The sequence below is a fragment of the Loxodonta africana genome, chromosome 21 (genome assembly GCF_030014295.1).
Source record: "Loxodonta africana isolate mLoxAfr1 chromosome 21, mLoxAfr1.hap2, whole genome shotgun sequence".
In the NCBI taxonomy this organism is placed as follows: domain Eukaryota; kingdom Metazoa; phylum Chordata; class Mammalia; order Proboscidea; family Elephantidae; genus Loxodonta; species Loxodonta africana.
Window position 1 is genome coordinate 50,642,782 of NC_087362.1, and position 18,086 is coordinate 50,660,867.

The 18,086-nt window shown below is 46.0% G+C and overlaps 1 protein-coding gene across 5 annotated transcripts; it reads right to left on the reverse strand.

Moving 5' to 3' along the window:
- Positions 1-1,756: 1,756 nt before the first annotated feature.
- Positions 1,757-8,830, reverse strand: PDP2 (pyruvate dehydrogenase phosphatase catalytic subunit 2). Of its 5 annotated transcripts, none has more exons than XM_064273940.1 (4): positions 8,688-8,830; positions 8,068-8,211; positions 4,967-6,636; positions 1,757-2,996 (listed from the first exon to the last, which is right to left on the reverse strand). In XM_064273940.1, the coding sequence occupies exon 3, from the start codon at positions 6,580-6,582 to the stop codon at positions 4,990-4,992; it is 1,593 nt and encodes a 530-aa protein (XP_064130010.1). In that variant the 5' UTR covers positions 6,583-6,636; positions 8,068-8,211; positions 8,688-8,830; the 3' UTR covers positions 1,757-2,996; positions 4,967-4,989. The 5 variants fall into 5 exon arrangements, with proteins under 5 accessions (XP_064130010.1, XP_023412309.1, XP_023412308.1 ...); XM_023556541.2 differs by adding an exon at positions 7,774-7,911 and having other exon boundaries at positions 1,757-6,636; XM_023556540.2 differs by adding an exon at positions 7,774-7,926 and having other exon boundaries at positions 1,757-6,636.
- Between the last annotated feature and the right edge of the window lie 9,256 nt (positions 8,831-18,086).

Genomic DNA, 18,086 nt, shown 5'->3' on the forward strand with positions numbered 1-18,086 from the left:
CTGGACAGAACAGCAGATTGTGGTGGACATTCCTCTGCTTATCTGCTATAGGGAGAACACGGCTGGGCAAGTGGGGCTTTCCAGAATCTCAGGAAAGGCAGGAAAAGTTAACATCTTAGATAGTCTGGGCTTTGGAGAATCCTTCCACAGACTTTTCTGGGGGTGAGGGTAAGTCCTGTGCCCCAGCCTACTTACTCCCTAGCCAGCAACAGTCAGAACTGGAACCCTGGCCCTCTCACTCCTGCCTCCCTCCTTGCTCCTCCCAGCCAGGGGATTCCCAGACCAAGACATGTTTGCTAGTAAATAGGTAAGGCCAGGGGCCAAAGGAGCAAAGACACTCTCACCCACACAAGTCCAGTAAAGGTTTACCCATCCCTGAGGGAGTCGCTTAGAGAGATGGCCACCCAAGAGTCTGAGGGTGACCAAGTAAAGTGGAAACAAAAAATCTAGAGGTGAAAGAACAGTGTATACTTAATTTTCCCCCTCTTGTTAAAGAACCCGGAAACTCTGGTGGCGTAGTGGTTAAGTGCTACGGCTGCTAACCAAAAGGTCGCAGTTTGAATCCACCAGGCGCTCCTTGGAAACTCTACAGGGCAGTTCTACTCTGTCCTATAGGGTTGCTGTGAGTCGGAATCAACTCGACCGCAGTGGAGTGAGTAGTATTGAGTTAAAGAACCCAAAGAGCTCAACATTTTTGGATTTAGTTCTCCCTGTCCCCCCACTCCACCACCCACCACTATTTTTACCATGTTCCAAGATGATGGGACACTGAAATGAATAACTTAGTTCATGTAGTTTGATTTATAGAAGCCAAAGTGGAACCAAGAATTAGAAATCTTTATCTTTTTCTCAGCAACAACCAAAACACACAGCTTTCTATCCTCCTTCCAACACCACCTCCCTCTCCACCCCACTCCTCCAACCCCAGGGCAAAATTGTGTAATAAGAGATTTTTCAAGCATTATCTCCTGAAAGCTCAGTATTGGTACAAGAACATGGGTGCTGGGCTTAGTTTAAAATATGGCCCTACTAGTGTCTGGCACAAGTTCCTCAACCTCTGAGTCTGTTTTATCACATTAAAAAGGCACTACAGACTCCAAACACTCCTCTCTCCACCTTTCCCTACCCGAAATCTGCTCCTCCTTAAAGCCCAGTTTAACCATCCAGCCCAGTGAAAGCTGACCTAACATCTCTAATTTATGCTGAAGTATTAATGACTTATTTACATTTTAACAAGTACCCACTGGAGCAGTCCTCAGAACTGAGCGAAATCACTCCCGATGGAATGCAATACATACAGCACCAGCTAATGGCGGGGGGAAGGGACGAGTGAAGTAGTAGGCTTCCTTCCCTACTCTCCTACTCTACCTAGGTAGCTGTTTAGTCCTTTCCTCAAAGCTGGCTCTGCATTTAATATTAACACAGAGCCTGGTGTTTACAAGTCGGTATTAAAAGCTCAGTTAAATAACATCAAAATTCAGCAGGCTTTGGCACAGAGTGTGTGGAGACCCTCACAACAAGTCTTCACCTTCTCTTTCTTCTTTTCAGGTCCACACACATGATTAACACTAAATGAGGATTTCCTGTGTGGTCAGCAGCCACCAAAGATCTGCACAGCACAAAACTTCTCTTTTGGGTGGACTCCTGAACAGCCTAAGACCTTCCAGTGCCAGATAAACGTAGTGAAACAAAGCCTGGCCTAATCTTGTACCCTAAGGCCTAAAAAAATTAGTATTCAGACCAAAAGAAACCAAACTTCATTTTGCTTCTTTTATTTACAAGTCTTATTTAAATATCTCTGATGGTTAGAAAATCAGTGTCAAATACAAACATTGGTATACAGCTTAAAATAAAAATGTCAGTAATTATTAAAGAACATGGTTAATGATTTTTCCAAGGAGATGCTTGGTAAGAAATATTTTCCAGGAGACAAGTTAAACAGCAGGGGCCTGAGGTGCAAGGGACTCAGCCCCTGCCCCTTTAAAGCACGTTTTTCACTCAAGTGATGCACGTGGCAGCTTACATCATGAGTGGTACCACCAGCCTTTACACCCCAGATCCAAGGCTACGTCAGGGCTTTCTCTGCCACGGAAGAGAGTCACATTTAGAGACAAATGAACCACTTCAAGATGAAAGTAGGGTGGCTCAGTTCCAGGCCTCTCTGATTTAACCTGGGAAGTTCAGGCTTCCCAAAAGCTGTGAGAGGAAGACAAGTCATCAGGGGCTAACAGACAGAAGAGTCAAGCCAGGTGCATTCTGAACACATTTTTTTGTTCCCTATAATTAATTATCCTAATCTTTAACTCAAGCTTGAGCTATTTAAACTTCATTTACACATAAAAGGTACCGTGTCTAAACAGAACTTTACCCAATGTGTCCCAAAGAAGATCTTTTAGGCCAATTGTACTTCTGGGAAAAACATGTTTATATATTAAAGTACCTCAAAGTTTACATTCTCATTATAATAAATTAGCTTTAATGTTACAAATAACATCTCAGAAAGGTGAATCAACATAACTTGATCTAGCATATTAATTTGGATTTAGAACTAATACCATCTTTTCTATCCATCATGATCAATTCCCAGGGTAAGCAGAGCTGTATTTATATATAAAACATAAATTATGCCAATATTACCGAAGTTTCTTACTTAACATGATAAATTTGAAACACCAAAGGTTATTTTCTTCAAAAGTTACATCTAAAATATAAAACTTTTAATCTCATTTTAGTTTATTTTAAAAGTCTCAATATTGATACCTCTCCATAAAAGGAAGATCTGACAAGTGCTACTAACCCCCTCTCAAATCCCAGTGTCCTCAAGCAGTGGCCCATGTGCCTCGGGAAGACCAGTAACAGCAGAATCGTGGTTAAACCAGCAGGCACTCCCCGGACCACCGTTCCTGGGAAGAGCTGACAGAGTTCACAGTGGGAAAAGGCAGACAATAAACTATCCTTTCTTCTTTCTCAACGTAGCAACTAGAATACAGCGAAATCTATAAGGCGGAGAAAAAACAGACACACTTAGAGAAACAGGTGGAACTTCTGGATTCTCTCAGCTGTCCCACAGACTACTGAATCAGATATATTTATGACCCATGTTAGGCTCCAAAATAGGATTCAGACACTGTAATCCCAAAATACTCCAGGGTTTAGCCGGCATAAAGAACAAAGAATGTCAGACAAGTGGAGTCCTCAATTCTAGCAATAAACCTTCATGCTAGCAGAATGGTAATGATTCACATTTTATTTTTGAATTAAGATCAAAGAGATCAGAAGGAATACTAATGACTTCTGAATACAAGAACCAAGGCTTAAGCGCCTAAAAAGAGAATTCTTAGATGAAGCCACAACACTGAATAAGTTGCACTGGAAAATGCACAGGGAAATGTCCCCAAACTACAAGTATCCCAAGGCTTAGGCTAATGTCAGCTGGGACAGAAACAAAACGAGGAAGCCAAACCTAGTTATTTGCTTTTCTTTTCAGTAGATGGTGTGAGGGGGTGAACTGAGGAGAGGGACTGACTAACACAGTTCAACTACATTGGAGAATTCTGCCCAATTTTGTGCAGGAAAATAAAATTGTCAGTTTTGTAGGATTGTTTGTGCTTCCAATTAGGGATATACTTCCTGTTCATTAAAATGTCACAGGCTAGCACGAGAAGATGAAATTTATCTCCCCCACAAGTATCCCAATGGCTTAATTTTTGAGTAAATACAATGACTGTACAGCCCACGGAAACCACTGCAGGTTATGTTTTATTTTTTGCCCCAAATACTATACTAAATCTGGTCTAGTTCCAGAGGGAGTAGCAATGGTGATTTATCCCACAGTCTAGGAGCAAGTGTTCCCTCTGGTTAAGTCTCCCTCCTCCCCGAATGCAGACAGACAGCCTCAGTTAGTGACTCTTCTCATCCTTCAAGTTTTCCCCTCTATAATTTCAGGCTGAAGCCCAAGTCCGTAATCTACAGGATAAGCTCGTCCTGTCTGCATGTCTGTCATAGCTACCGGTGAGATCACATTTTTCTCATTCCCAATAACCACTTGAAAAGGAAACCTGCAAAAGATTCTTTTGAGACAGCATTGTGCCGTCAGCAGGAGCAGGGTGAGGGGATCAGCATAACCAGAGGTAGAAGGATTATGTTAGGTGGAATTAACAGAACTTTCAGAGGCATAATCAGAAGGGTTAAGTGCTAAGAATAACCCCCCAGAGGCTAAGCCCAGGAAGACATTTTACCAGTGCAGGAAAGGCCAGGTGTTAAGGCTCAGACATGCGTTACCTCCTTGTATGGGTCAAAGGCTCAGGGGGTGCGACTCAGCCAAGGTGATGAAAGCTGTACAAGTAAATTCAGCTGGTCCAGAGCCCTAGCCCCTCTCACCCTCAGCTGAGAGCCAGGACAAGTTGTTCCAAGCACGCTTGGAAAATAAACTAAGACAGAAGTAGCATTACAAAAAGGTTTTCACAAGTGTAATAACAAAAAAAGGTGAGGATACTCCATAGAAAAGTGTCCTGTAGTTTGGTTTGTAAACCTAGGCCTTAGTAATTAAAAAACAAACAATAAAACCTCCCTTTAAAGTCTAGTTGTCCATGATTGTGAGTTCAGAATTATCAAGTATGCAGGTTTTGCAGCAAGACCTCAGAAGGTCCTGATGCTCTTTATTCTTAGCATCATGACTAAATTTACTCAGGCAAACACATTTTGACTAAGTGTCTTCATAAAAGGACTTGGGCTTTGTGACCCCAGGCCAATGTTATGGTCTCTATGCTCTGCCCTCGCTGCACAGAGGATTGACCAAAACATGCAGAGACGTGAAATCTGTTATTGTTTTAAACCTATGTTCAGCTGTTTTCCTCAGGTTAACGTATTATTTTGCAAGCTCCATCTGCCTGCCATTTTAATGGTAAGGTGTGAATAGCCAGTTTAAGAGTAAGTGAAAATGTTTTAGAAAAGCATTTAAGTTAACCTTGCCAGTAGGATGGGAGACTCTTAGCCCCCCTTGTAGTATGTGTCAATTGAGTCTGAGTTAAAATATACCACAGTGACAGTGATATCATCCCTGTACATCCTTGCCAAGTCATCCGGCAATGTCAGCATCGCCGTCAGCCGCTCCTGCTCCAGTTCCCCATACTCGTTGCTCCCAATGGCATGTCTGATCAGGTGTGTGGCTGCATTCTGGTCGGCAGCGTGGAGCCCTTTGGCTTTCCTCTGTAGCAGCAGGCTCTGCATGAGGCCCAGGTTGGTGGGTCTCTGGGCCAAGTCGGGCTTGTGCCGACCTGCCTCGTCCAGGTGCTCCACCACCAGCCTCACCACGACTTCATTGTCCAGCACATCCCACAGGCCATCGGAGGCCAGCACGAGGAACTTATCCTGGGGCCTCAGCCTGTGGTATGTGACCTCGGGCTCAGCAGTCAGGTAGGGTGGAGTGTAGTAGTGTGGGGGGGTGAACTGGTAAATGTTGAGTGCCTCGGTATTGAAGCCCCGCTCCAGGACACTGTGCTGCAGCTCTTTACTCCACTTTAGCTGGACGTCCCCAAAGGCCCTGCAGGGCATGAGGACACCCAGTAGCCTGTCATCCATGATGATCGTCCTGTCCTCCGACTTGGGGTGCTCCCTCTTTAGCCGTGACAGCTCAGCCTGGTTCCAGGCATTGTGGTCGCGGGTGAGGGGCAGACAAGACCACATCCCACTGTCCTCCTGAACACCAAGGATGGCCCGGCAGTCACCAGCATTTGCCACATGCAAGTGAACTCCATCGACATGGGCCATGCAAGCTGTTGCCCCAGAGAAAGCAACCTGGAGCGAAAGGTTCCTTGTCAGCTCATCTTCCAGGGGAGCCTGGATTTCCAGTGAGATGTCAGAATCCAGTCTCTGGAAGGAGTACGTTAACGCTTCCTCGATGCTCAGTCCCATTTCCATGTGCAGGTCAAGCAGCTCCTGCCAGTAGACGCGGAGGTGGTCAAGATGCACTGACGTGACATCCTTGTAGATACTGTCCCCTGGGTGCTTGTGCCACTGCAGGATGGGAAGTAGGGGCTTCATGCTTTCCATTGCTCCCTCCATCTGCTCCAGGGTCTGATGGGACATCAGTGACACTGCCACATAGTAGAAGAGCCTCTCGCTTACTGCCTGTGCACATGCGTGGCCACCATGGCCATCGAAGATGCCAAACATCAACCCGCTGGTCTGCAGGCAGGAGGCTACACCTCGCCGGTCCTCCACTGGGGAATTAGCGGCCAGCTGGTTGCTCTCAAATCGCAACACTGAATTTGGGACTCTGCTGTCAAGGTCAAGAATCTTGTAGGCTGACTCACCGGCTCGAAGCACTTCATTCACCTGCGCGGGACTTAGCTGCAAGTGGAAATCATCTTCTTCTGTAGATGTGTGTCTGTAAGCTTTCTGCAGAGCAAAGCTGCCACAAGGGGAACTGTCTTTCAGGGTGGCCGGCACCCGGGAAAAGAGCCTCCATTTTGATTTATTCCCGTTTGAGACACATCTTGAGTATAAACGTCTGCCCGCTTGTAATGTGGTGATGCTGTTCCTTGCAGAATTTAAGACCCAGTAAGACACAGTACTTGACATTCTGAAACTATCCCAGCAAATAAGTTCCTTCAGCAGAAGGGATTTTTTAAACACCTAAAAATTAAAGAGTTTAAAGTTTTAAATTTAATTTCTAAAAAAAATACTGATTTGTGAAAACATTTAATTTACTAACATCTTGAACAAAAGTGGTTTAAGGTAAACTAAAAGAGTTGACCGAACTCAAAATAAGTAAGTCTTCTTATCTGTCCACCCCCCATTATAACACATAAAAACATTTTAGAAAATTTGGAAAACAGGAGTTTTTTTTTTTTAATATACTCTGCTGTTACAGAGCAACGGAGGGCTTCCCCACAGAGCTCACTCCTTCCTCTCAGCTGGCCCACTGGCCTTCTTTTTCTCCCCTTCCCAAATCCTTCCCTGCCCGGAGCCTAATGTCTAGCTCCCATGCTTGCACTCTCCCCAGCAGAATTTAAGTGTTTATTTAAGCACTTCTCCCCCACTAGTCTATAAACTTCCAGGAATCAAAAATTGTGGCTGCCTTACTCACCAGCAGCTCTCCGGTGCCCAGCCCTGTGCCTGGCTCCAAAACAAAACACAAAAAACCCCGTTGTGATCAAGTCAATCAGATTCATAGCGACTCTACCAGGCAGAGTAGAATTGCCCCGTAGAGTTTCCAAGGAGCGCATGGTGGATTCGAACTGCTGACCTTTGGGTTAGCAGCTGTATCTCTCAACCACTACACCACCAGGGTTTCCTGCTGGCACATAGTAGGCCCTAAAATACTGGCTAAATGTGGCATTTTCAGAGGTCCAACAGCACACAATGTACAGCACTAGCTGTTTAGCATCAGACACCCTACTTCACATGTCCAAGCTCCAATTGCCCATCAGTAGGGTAGGAATCACATTAGTCTCCTAAGGTTTTTTGAGGATTTAATAAAATACGATCCTCCTGCTTAAAAAAAAAGTAATTATTTTTATCATTAGATGTATACACCTCTAGTCATTCTGTGCCAACTTTTACGTAGTTGTAACCACAGTTTTGAGTCTACTTTTTCGTATTACATTTAATGGATGTGTAATAGCCCATTTCAGCAGAAACACAATTTACCTAACTATCCTCAATGGTGGGGGATTGGGAGGGCATTTCCGACGGCCAGCTATTCGTAAAACAACAAACTGCATTGCCTCATGCAGCAACCCTTTCCCTACTTAGATTTATCCTACTTACTTCTCAAAGGAGGAATCACTAGGTCAAAGGATACAGGCTCATATTGCCAAACTGATTTCCATATGGTTCACACCGCCTTCACAGGGCACGAAGGAACCAGTTTCCAAGCACCTTCACCAGCCTCGAGTGGTAATTTTCCTTAGACAAAAAAAGCTGCCCTATTATAATTAGCTTTTCTCGGGTGACCGGGGAAGAGACGCGTTGTCCACGCGTTTTCGGATTTCGTTAATGAATTCTGCCCACCCCCAGTCTATCTGCTGGAGCTCCCATATCGCGGAAGTGCCCCCTCCTTACCTCACCCCGCTGAACTCGGGGGCAGGAGCGGTCAGGCAGGAGGCGGAGAAAGCGCCTGGCCGACCCGGGCCCTGCAGAGAAGGCGGGCACCGGTGCTTGATCCAAAGTCGTCCGCCGCAGCCCGGAGCCAAACAATTTCGCGCCCTTAAAAAAATAAAATGGGCCCAAGTTCAAGCCTCTGACCACAGCCGAACAGTTAAGAGGGAGGGCTCGGAAGTCCACCAAGCCAGGTCTCCCTCCAAACCGGCGCGGCCGCGTCCCAGCTGGGTGCCCTGTGGCGACTGAGTCGGTGTCTCTGAGCCTCAGCTCTCCGGCCTGTAAGAGGGGGAAACCCAGTCGAGACGCCGAGCTTACAGGGGTGCTCGAAGGGCTGAAGCAGCTAGTGCGGATGCGGGGTACGCAGACAAGGGTCTCTGGCTAGTCTTCGGGACCACGTGGTGCATGAGCGCGAGTGGGGCGACTGTGGCCCCAGCCCATCCCTCCCGGCCGTCGGCCCGCCCCCTCACCTTACCTCCGCTCACCGCCCCATCACCTGAGCCGGTGCAGCGGGCCAGGGAGGGCCAGGTGCGGGCAAGGCCGAGCGTGGGAGGAAGCGTCCAAACCCCGTTTCGTCCCCTTACCTACTTCAGAGCCCAGCACTCCTTTCACCAGCTTGCGCCGCCACCAGCAGATACGTCCGGTCAGCTCTGCGCCTGCGTACAGCCGCCGCAGTCGCTGCAGCCGCTCCGGCCTCGACTTCCCGAAGCGGCCCCTCCTCTGGACACGGCTCGAGAAGGAAGCGTCCTCCAGCCATCTCTGATTGGTCTATCTTCGGGGGCGGGCCCTTGACGGACAGCAAGACTATCCAATCACGGAGAAGGAGAGAGCTGGCCGAGAGGCTGGCCTAGGAGGGGTCAAGTCCGCCCTCCGGTTTTGAAGGGGAATAGGGTGAGAGCTAGGGTGAGAGCTAGGCTACCGGACCCTGCAGTCAGTCACGTGGTTGAGCGCCCTCCACGTGACCGATCCCACTTTGCAAACCCCAAACTGAGCGGCCTCTGCAATTCTTTATTGTTATTAGCATCCATCTCACTTGGTCCTTTCCTCCATGGCTTCCTCTCCACTTCTATTCTGACCACCGAAGCTTCCTTTCATTAGACCCCTCTCCACACCATTATTTTCAACCACCTAGATTCTCTGCAGCATTGGTGGTGAAGTAGTTAAGAGCTGGGCTGATAACCAAAAAGTCAGCAGTTCTAATCCACCATCTGCTCCTTGGAAACCCTATGGGGCAGTTCTACTCTGTCCTGTAAGGTCGCTACGAGTCGGAATCAACTGGAGGCAATGGGTAATAGTAATAGACTCTGTGGAGGCCCCATGGGTGCCTCACCAGTGGTGTCACTAGGGTTGGTGTCACCCAGTGCAGTAACTCATAGTGTCCTCCTTCCCCCCCTCACCCCGGGGGCAGGCCGGCCCTACCTCCAGCGATTCCCCCGCAGCTCCTCCCATCTCCCATTGGCCAAGGCAGAGACTTTCTTCTCCAAGCGCCTGTCCGCCAGAATCCTGACTGGCGGGTGAGGGTGGGTGGGTGGTGGTGGTGGTGAGCGAATTACTGCTCTGGGTGACGTGTGACACCAACCCTAGCGACGCCACCGCCTTGGCAGCCCCTCCCACTTCGGCCCCCGGTTGCCTGCCACTGCCAGGGACTCTGGGGTCATTTTGGTGTCACCCCCTCTGACAGTGTCAGGGGCTGTGGTCCGCACTCCCCCCACACACCTCCTTAGCGATGCCACTGCCTCTAATACGACTTGCCCCTGAACTTATCTTCCTGCCAGACCTGCTCTTTCTCACCTCCATACCCCAGTGATGGCCCCACCATCTGCCCACAGACCCACACCAGAAGCCTGGAGGTCATCTTGACACTACCTTCTCTTTCACCCCGCCTCCTATCAGTCATCTAATTCTGTCAGTTGGACATCCTAAATATCTCTCCAACCATCCATTTGCCTCTAGCTCCTCTGCCACTCTATCCCAAGCCCTTAACCTTATCTCCCTACCTCCGACTTTGACTTGGTCCCAGCCTTCTTCCTCTTACAGAGCAGCCAGAATGATGCTCTGAAGCCCTCCATGCTCTGAAGTCTTCATGGGCTCCCCACGGACCATTTGACCTTGAGCTGACAATTACATTGTCCTGGTCACTGACAGTTATGTTAGAATGGTTAGTGGTGGGTAGGTTGAGAATCAGAACACCAGATATTCTCTCAGTTCCTACTGGCCCTAAGATTTGCGGGATTCCAGTTGTCTCTCGTTTCCTTATAAATTATTTTAATAGAACTCTTCTAAGTGGTAAGTCAAGTAGAGTCCTTCCCTGGGGGCAAAGAAAGATAGGAGATAACCAAAAAAAGACCATTCACACTCCTGAGAATGTGGTCTTCTAGAAGGCAGATACACTGGGTTACCTAGGCAGCCTGGCCAGCTCTGGACCCAAGGACATGCCTGCCATAAAACTGCTCCTGTTGGACCTACCCGCGGTATATTTATACTGCCACTTACTCTTGGCCCTTTCTGGAATTTCTACCAGCCAGTCAGGATTTGTAATATCTGTTTTCCAGAACACTGAGGGGACTATTTCAGACCCAAACTAAAAACAACTCCAAGGGATTCTAAATAAGTATGTGCAAGAGAACTGGGAAGCATAATTTTTTTTGCACAGATAATTCATTTAGAGTCAGAAGGATTATCTATCAGGTCAAAGACCAAAACAAAATCAAAAACAAAAACAAAAACAACAACAAAAAAACCCCAAAAAACAAACACATTGCCATTGAGTCAATTCTGACTCTGAAACCCAACTCATAGGAACTCTATAGGACAGAGTTGAACTGCCTCATAGGGTTCCCAAGGAGTGGCTGGTGGATTTGAACTGCCAATCTTTTGGTTAGCAGCCTGCGCTCTTAACCATTGTACCACCAGGGCTTCAGGTGAAAGCAGGATTTAATTACTCGATCTATAGGCCTACAGTATGTCAGGCCCTGGGCCCTGGGTATACAAAGATGGCTGCCCCAACCATTTTGCTAAGAAGAATTACATCTCTTGGCTGAGTCTGAAACTATAGGGTTTCTCTAAGTTATCACGCACGCTCCACTCCCAAAGTGAAAATACACATTTAAGGATTTTATGTTTCCTGGAACTTTTGTTCAAGGACTCAGACACCACATATATGAGCATATGATGGCCAGACCAAGTCCTCCATCCTATCCTCTGGGGCTGCCTTATCCCCAGACCTCATAAGAAAAGAAAAGAAAAGAAAAGAAAAACAGGTAAAGAACTGCCTCTTTTGAGAAAGGGAAAGCAGAAGCTCAGCTGGGATTTTCTGAGAATACATGCAAAAATATTCAGCCTCACTCAAAACCAAGAAAATGCAAATTAAAATGAGGTATTTCTTAGTCAATAATCCTGGAAAATATTAAAACATGATTAAATCCTGATGTTGGTGAGTGGGCACTGTCATCTTGGCAGGAGGGAGCATAAATTGAGGCTACCCAATGGGCATACCTTTGATCCACTAATTTCACTTCTCTCAGTTTATCCTGAACAGACAATCAAAGGTGGACATTCCAAATTTTGTACAATAAACATACAATACTCCATTTTGGCATAACTCTTGTAGTCAGAAGAAAAACAGAAAAAGAAGAAAGAAGAACTATTTTAAAAACAGCCAGAAGAATGACCAGGGTCCCTGTTAGGGCAGGGAGATGGATCTTGTAGATGATTTCTTAGCTGTATTGGTAAGACCTTCTATGGAATGTTAGGAAAGTTGGATTTGAGGATGCTCTTGGGTCAGGCCCCTACGTGTCTGTCAGTTTGTCGTACTGTGGGGGCTTTCGAGTTGCTGTGATGCTGGAAGCTATGCCACCAGTATTCAGATACCAGCAGGGTCACCCATGGAGGACAGGTTTCAGCTGAGCTTCCAGACTAACACAGACTAGGAAGAAGGACCCGGCAGTCTACTTCTGAAAAGCGTTAGCCAGTGAAAACCTTATGAATAGCAGCGGAACATTGTCTGATATAGTGCTGGAAGATGAGCCCTCCGGGTTGGAAGGCACTCAAAAGATGACTGGGGAAGAGCTGCCTCCGCAAAGTAGAGTCGACCTCAATGACGTGGATGGAGTAAAGCTTTCGGGACATTCATTTGCTGTCGTGGCACGACTCAAAATGAGAAGAAACAGCTGCAAACATCCACTAATAATCAGAACGTGGAATGTACAAAGTATGAAACTAGGAAAATTGGAAGTCATCAAAAATGAGATGGAACACATAAACATCGATATCCTAGGCATTAGTGAGCTGAAATGGACTGGTATTGGCCATTTTGAATCGGACAATCACATAGTCTACTATGCTGGGAATGGCAACTTGAGGAGGAATGGTGTTGCATTCATCGTCAAAAAGAGCATTTCAAGATCTGCTCTGAAGTACAACACTGTCAGTGATAGGATAATATCCATACGCCTCCAAGGAAGACCAGTTAATATGACTATTATTCAAATTTAAGCACCAACCACTAGGGCCAAAGATGAAGAAATAGAAGATTTTTATTAGCTGCTGCAGTCTGAAATTGATCAAACATGCAATCAAGATGCATTGATAATTACTGGTGATTGGAATGCAAAAGTTGGAAACAAAGAAGGATCAGTAGTTGGAAAATATTGCCTTGGTGATAGAAACAATGCTGGAGATCGAGTGATAGAATTTTGCAAGACCAATGACTTCTTCATTGCAAACACCTTTTTTCACCAACATAAAAGGCGACTATACACATGGACCTTGCCAGATGGAACACACAGAAATCAAATTGACTACATCTGTAGAAAAAGACGATGGAAAAGCTTGATATCAGTCAGAACAAGGCTAGGGGCTGACTGTGGAACAGACCATCAATTGCTCATATGCAAGTTCAAGCTGAAACTGCAGAAAATCAGAGCAAGTCCACGAGAGCAAAAATATGACCTTGAGTACATCCCACTGGAATTTAGAGACCATCTGAAGGATAGATTTGATGCATTGGACACTAGCAACTGAAGACCAGATGAGTTGTGGAATGACATCAAGGACATCATCCACGAAGAAAGCAAGAGATCGCTGAAAAGACAGGAAAGGAAGAAAAGACCAAGATGGATGTCAGAGGAGACTCTGAAACTTGTTCTCGAACGTCTAGCAGCTAAAGCAAAAGGAAGAATTGATGAAGTAAAAGAACAGAACAGAAGATTTCAAAGGACCTGTCTAGAAGACAAAGTATTATAATGACATGGGCAAAGAGCCGGAGATGGAAAACCAAATGCGAAGAACACGCTCAGCGTTTCTCAAGATGAAAGAACTGAAGAAAAAATTCAAGCCTCAAGTTGCAATAGTGAAGGATTCCATGGGGAAAATATTAAACAATGCAGGAAGCATCAAAAGAAGATGGAAGGAATACACAGAGTCATTATACCAAAAAGAATTAGTCGATGTTCAACCATTTCAAGAGGTGGTATATGATCAGGAACCGAGGGTACTGAAGGAAGAAGTCCAAGCTTCTCTGAAGGCATTGGTGAAAAACAAGGCTCCAGGAACTGATAGAATATCAATTGAGATGTTTCAACAAACAGATGCAGCGCTGGAGGTGCTCACTCGTCTATGCCAAGAAATATGGAAGACAGCTTCCTGGCCAACTGACTGGAAGAGATCCACATTTATGCCTATTCCCAAGGAAGGCGATCCAACTGAATGTGGAAATTATAGAACAATATCATTAATATCACATGCAAGCAAAATTCTGCTGAAGATCATTAAAAAATGGCTGCAGCAGTATATTGATAAAGAATTGCCAGAAATTCAGGCCAGTTTCAGAAGAGCATGTGGAACCAGGGATATCATTGCTGATGTCAGACGGATTCTAGCTGAAAGCAGAGAATAGCAGAAGGATGTTTACCTGTGTTTTATTGACTATGCAAAGGCATTCGACTGTGTGGATCCTAATAAATTATGGATAACATTGTGAAGAACAGGAATTCCAGAACACTTAATTGTGCTCATGAGGAACCTGTACGTAGATCAAGAGGCAGTTGTTTGGACAGAACAAGGGGATACTGATTGGTTTAGAGTCAGGAAAGGTGTGCGTCAGGGTTGTATTCTTTCACCATACCTATTCAATCTGTATGCTGAGCAAATAATCCGAGAAGCTGGACTATACAAAGAAAGATGGGGCATCAGGATTGGAGGAAGACTTTTTAACAACCTGCGTTATGCAGATGACACAACCTTGCTTGCTGAAAGTGAAGAGGACTTGAAGCACTTACTAATGAAAATCAAAGACCACAGCCTTCAGTATGGATTGCACCTCAACATAAAGAAAACAAAAATCCTCACAACTGGACCAATGAGCAACATCATGATAAACAGAGAAAAGATTGAAGTTGTCAAGGATTTCATTTTACTTGAATCCACAATCAACAGCCATGGAAGCAGCAGTCAAGAAATCAAAAGACTCATTGCATTGGGTAAATCTGCTGCAAAGGGCCTCTCTAAAGTGTTGAAGAGCAAAGATGTCACCTTGAAGACTAAGGTGCACCTGACCCAAGCCATGGTATTTTCAATTCCATCATATGCATGTGAAAGCTGGACAATGAATAAGGAAGACCAAAGAAGAATTGATGCCTTTTAATTGTGGTGTTGGCGAAGAATATCGAATATATCATGGACTGCCAAGAGAACGAAAAAATCTGTCTTAGAAAAAGTACAACCAGAATGCTCCGTAGAGGCAAGGATGGCGAGACTGCATCTTACATACTTTGGACATGTTGTCAGGAGGGATGAGTCCCTGGAGAAGGACATCATGCCTGGCAGGGTACAGGGTCAGCGGAAAAGAGGAAGACCCTCAACGAGGTGGATTGACACAGTGGCTGCAACTGGGCTCAAGCATAACAACGATTGTAAGGATGGCTCTGGACTGGGCGGTGTTTCGTTCTGTTGTGCATAGGGCCACTATGAGTAGGAACTGACTCTACGGCCCCTAACAACAACAGCTTGGGTCAGGAGGATATGATGTGCCAGCAGCTGGTTTCTATCTGTCAAATCCATAACATCTGGCCTGATATCTAGGAGAGTTTGTAAATAAGAAACATACAGATGTCTTTGTTCTTTGCCAATGAGCAGAAGAGTTTGCTCTCGTAGTAGTTCTGAGGGTCTTTACTCCCCTGTTGTTGCAAGTTTTTCTCAAGTCCTTTCAGACTCATGGCGAGTCCAAGTGTGCAGAGTAGAACTGCTCCATAGGGTTTTCAGGGCTGTGACCTTGCAGAAGCAGGTCGTCAAGGTCTGTCTCTCAAGGCTCCTCTGGGTGGTTTCAAGCCACTAACTTTTAGGTGAGTAGTCCAGCACTTAACCTTTTATGCCACCCAGGACACTTCTGTCCCCTAGAATGTTGAAATAAACCCAGAAGAGCCTCCTTGCTGATCTGAGCACATCTATGCCCTAAGACAATTGTCCCAGGAACCTGCCCCATTCTAAACCAGGTGACTTAAGTTTACTACTTTCTAGCCAATTCCAGGCCTCTGCCACTCTAAAAAATTGGTATCTCTCTTGGAAACTGTGGGAGCTAGGGAGTCCCTCCAGGCCACTCCAGGAGAGGACTGGGTCCAAGTACCTGGGCACTTGGACGACTCTTTGTGGAGCGAGGTGGAATCAGGTGCCATGGGCTGCAGGAGCTGTGGGGGGGCGGGGAACAATGCCCCATACCCAGGGCCACAATGACTTCGCTGGACCTGAGCAGGGGTCCCCAGCACCTATCCGGATGACAAGTATGGGATTGGAAAGGCCCAGACAGAGCTGTTGGTCAGGACAGACTGTCACGTGGAAAAGCCAGACTACCACAAAGAAGAGAGGGTGTTCTTATAGTAATAATAATGATGATGATTTATTTATGCACTTCTCCTCCTCTGCCTCCCCTTTTCTCTTATTTCCCCTTGTGCAAGCCAGTTTGCATGCAGAGAAAACTTTAGTAGGACACACTGCCAGCAGTTAACAATGCTTATCACTGGGTCATGAAGCTTTGTAGGAACTTTCACATTCTTCGCCTTTCCATTTATATACTTATTTATTTATTTAACATGCTGCAAAAGACCTCTTTAAAGAGTTAAAAAGCAAAGATGTCATCTTGAAGACTAATGTGCGCCAGACCCAAGCCATGGCGTTTTCAATCGTACAAAAGCTGGACAATGAATAAGAAAGACTGAGGAAGAATTGACACCTTTGAATTGTGTTGATGAAAAATATTGAGTATACCATGGACTGCCGAAAGAATGAACAAATCTCTTAGAAGAAGTACAATCAGAATGCTCCTTAGAAGCAAGGATGGTGAGACCATGTCTCACTTACTTTGGACATGTTATCAGGAGGGATCAGTCCCTGGAGAAGGACATAATGCTTGCTAAAGTACAAGGTCAGCGAAAATGAGGAAGACCCTCAATGAGATGGATTGATTGACACAGTGGCTACAACAATGGGTTCGAGCATAACAATGATTGTGAAGATGGTGCTGGACTGGGCAGAGTTTTGTTCTGTTACACAGAGGGTTGCTATGAGCCGGAACTGACTCTACAGCACCTAACAACAACACAGATAAACAAAGAGCCCTGGTGGTGCAATGGTTAAGTGCTCTGGTGCTAACCGAAAGGTTGGCAGTTCGAACCCACCCAGCCACTCCATGGGAGAAAAACCTGGTGATCTGCTCCTGTAAACATTACAGCCTAAAAAACCATATGGTGTAGTTCTACTCTCACATGGGTTGCTATGAATTGGAGTCGACTCCACAGCACCCAACAACAGCAACAATATACACATACACATAGGAGTGCGAGGGAAGAAAGCACAACCCAGCCCAATGTTCTGGGACAAGGGAGGTAGCTGGGAAGAGGGCAGGTCTCACTCCCAGGCACTGGGGGTGGGGACTAGAGAGGGAGTGCTTTTTTGGATCTGAAATCAGGGAAGCATCCTCTAACAAGATATAAAATACCCTTTGGAGAAAGATCTGAAGGAAGCGAGGGAGTGAGCCCAGATAGTATTTGGGAAAGAGCATTCCAGGGAGAGAAAACAGCAGGGGCAAAGGTCCTGGCCTTGTGGGTAAGGGAAGGGCTTGAATTTTATGTCCAGGGCTGCTTGTCCCTTCTCCAACTCTTAGGCCAGGGATAGGAAGGACTTGAGAGCGTATCTCACCCGTGCTTTCTAAAGTGCATTCATAGGACACAAGTCCACAAGATGTTCAGAGAAACAGAGACCACATTTCTACTACCCACCTCTGGAAAAGATCTACAAATGGCCGAGACTCTGAAAAATCTTGCAGTTAAATGAATTCATTCAACTTTATTGCAGCAATTCCAAACATCTCATCATGAACCTCTTTTTTGCGTAAAATCTAGTCCCAACTGGCAGAGCCCACATACTCTGTGAGACACCCATATACCCATTCTTTGCAGAGGAAAATAAAGTCTGGAAACCTGAACTGACTTCCTTCAGCTTCCCCAAGGTCACACTTCAAGCTTGTGGCTGAAACGGGCCCTGATCCTGTCCTCTGGACCCTCAAGCAGACCAGTCTTCTGGAAGCTTATTACATTAATAGCCTGAGGGGCCAGTCTGGGTATCTCCAAGGCCAGAGGGAGCTCACGTGCACTCCTCCTGGGAAAACAGTTACCTCTCTCCCCTCTGTGTGCTGTGAATTTGTTTAGCTATCTCTAGGTAAAGGCTATAATTTAAGGAGGGCCTTCAGATCGACTCGATGGCACTGGGTTTGGTTTTTTTTTTTTTTCAGCCTCCGTTGGTGCTAACAACAGTGTATGCTTGTTTCCTGAGGCTGGCCCCTGGATGAAAAATCAGGGCTAGTGTGTTTCAAAAACACTCATGAAAACCAAACCTACTCTAACTAGTCCATAGCAACTGTCAAGGCCCATAAGCCTCCACCTGAACAACCCACTTCTTGCAGAAGGCTGAACAGAAACAGAATTTGTGGACTG

Coding starts and splice junctions, on each gene's coding strand:
- PDP2 (XM_064273940.1), bottom strand. CDS start 6,582: ATGTCAAGTACTGTGTCTTACTGGGTCTTAAATTCTGCAAGGAACAGC.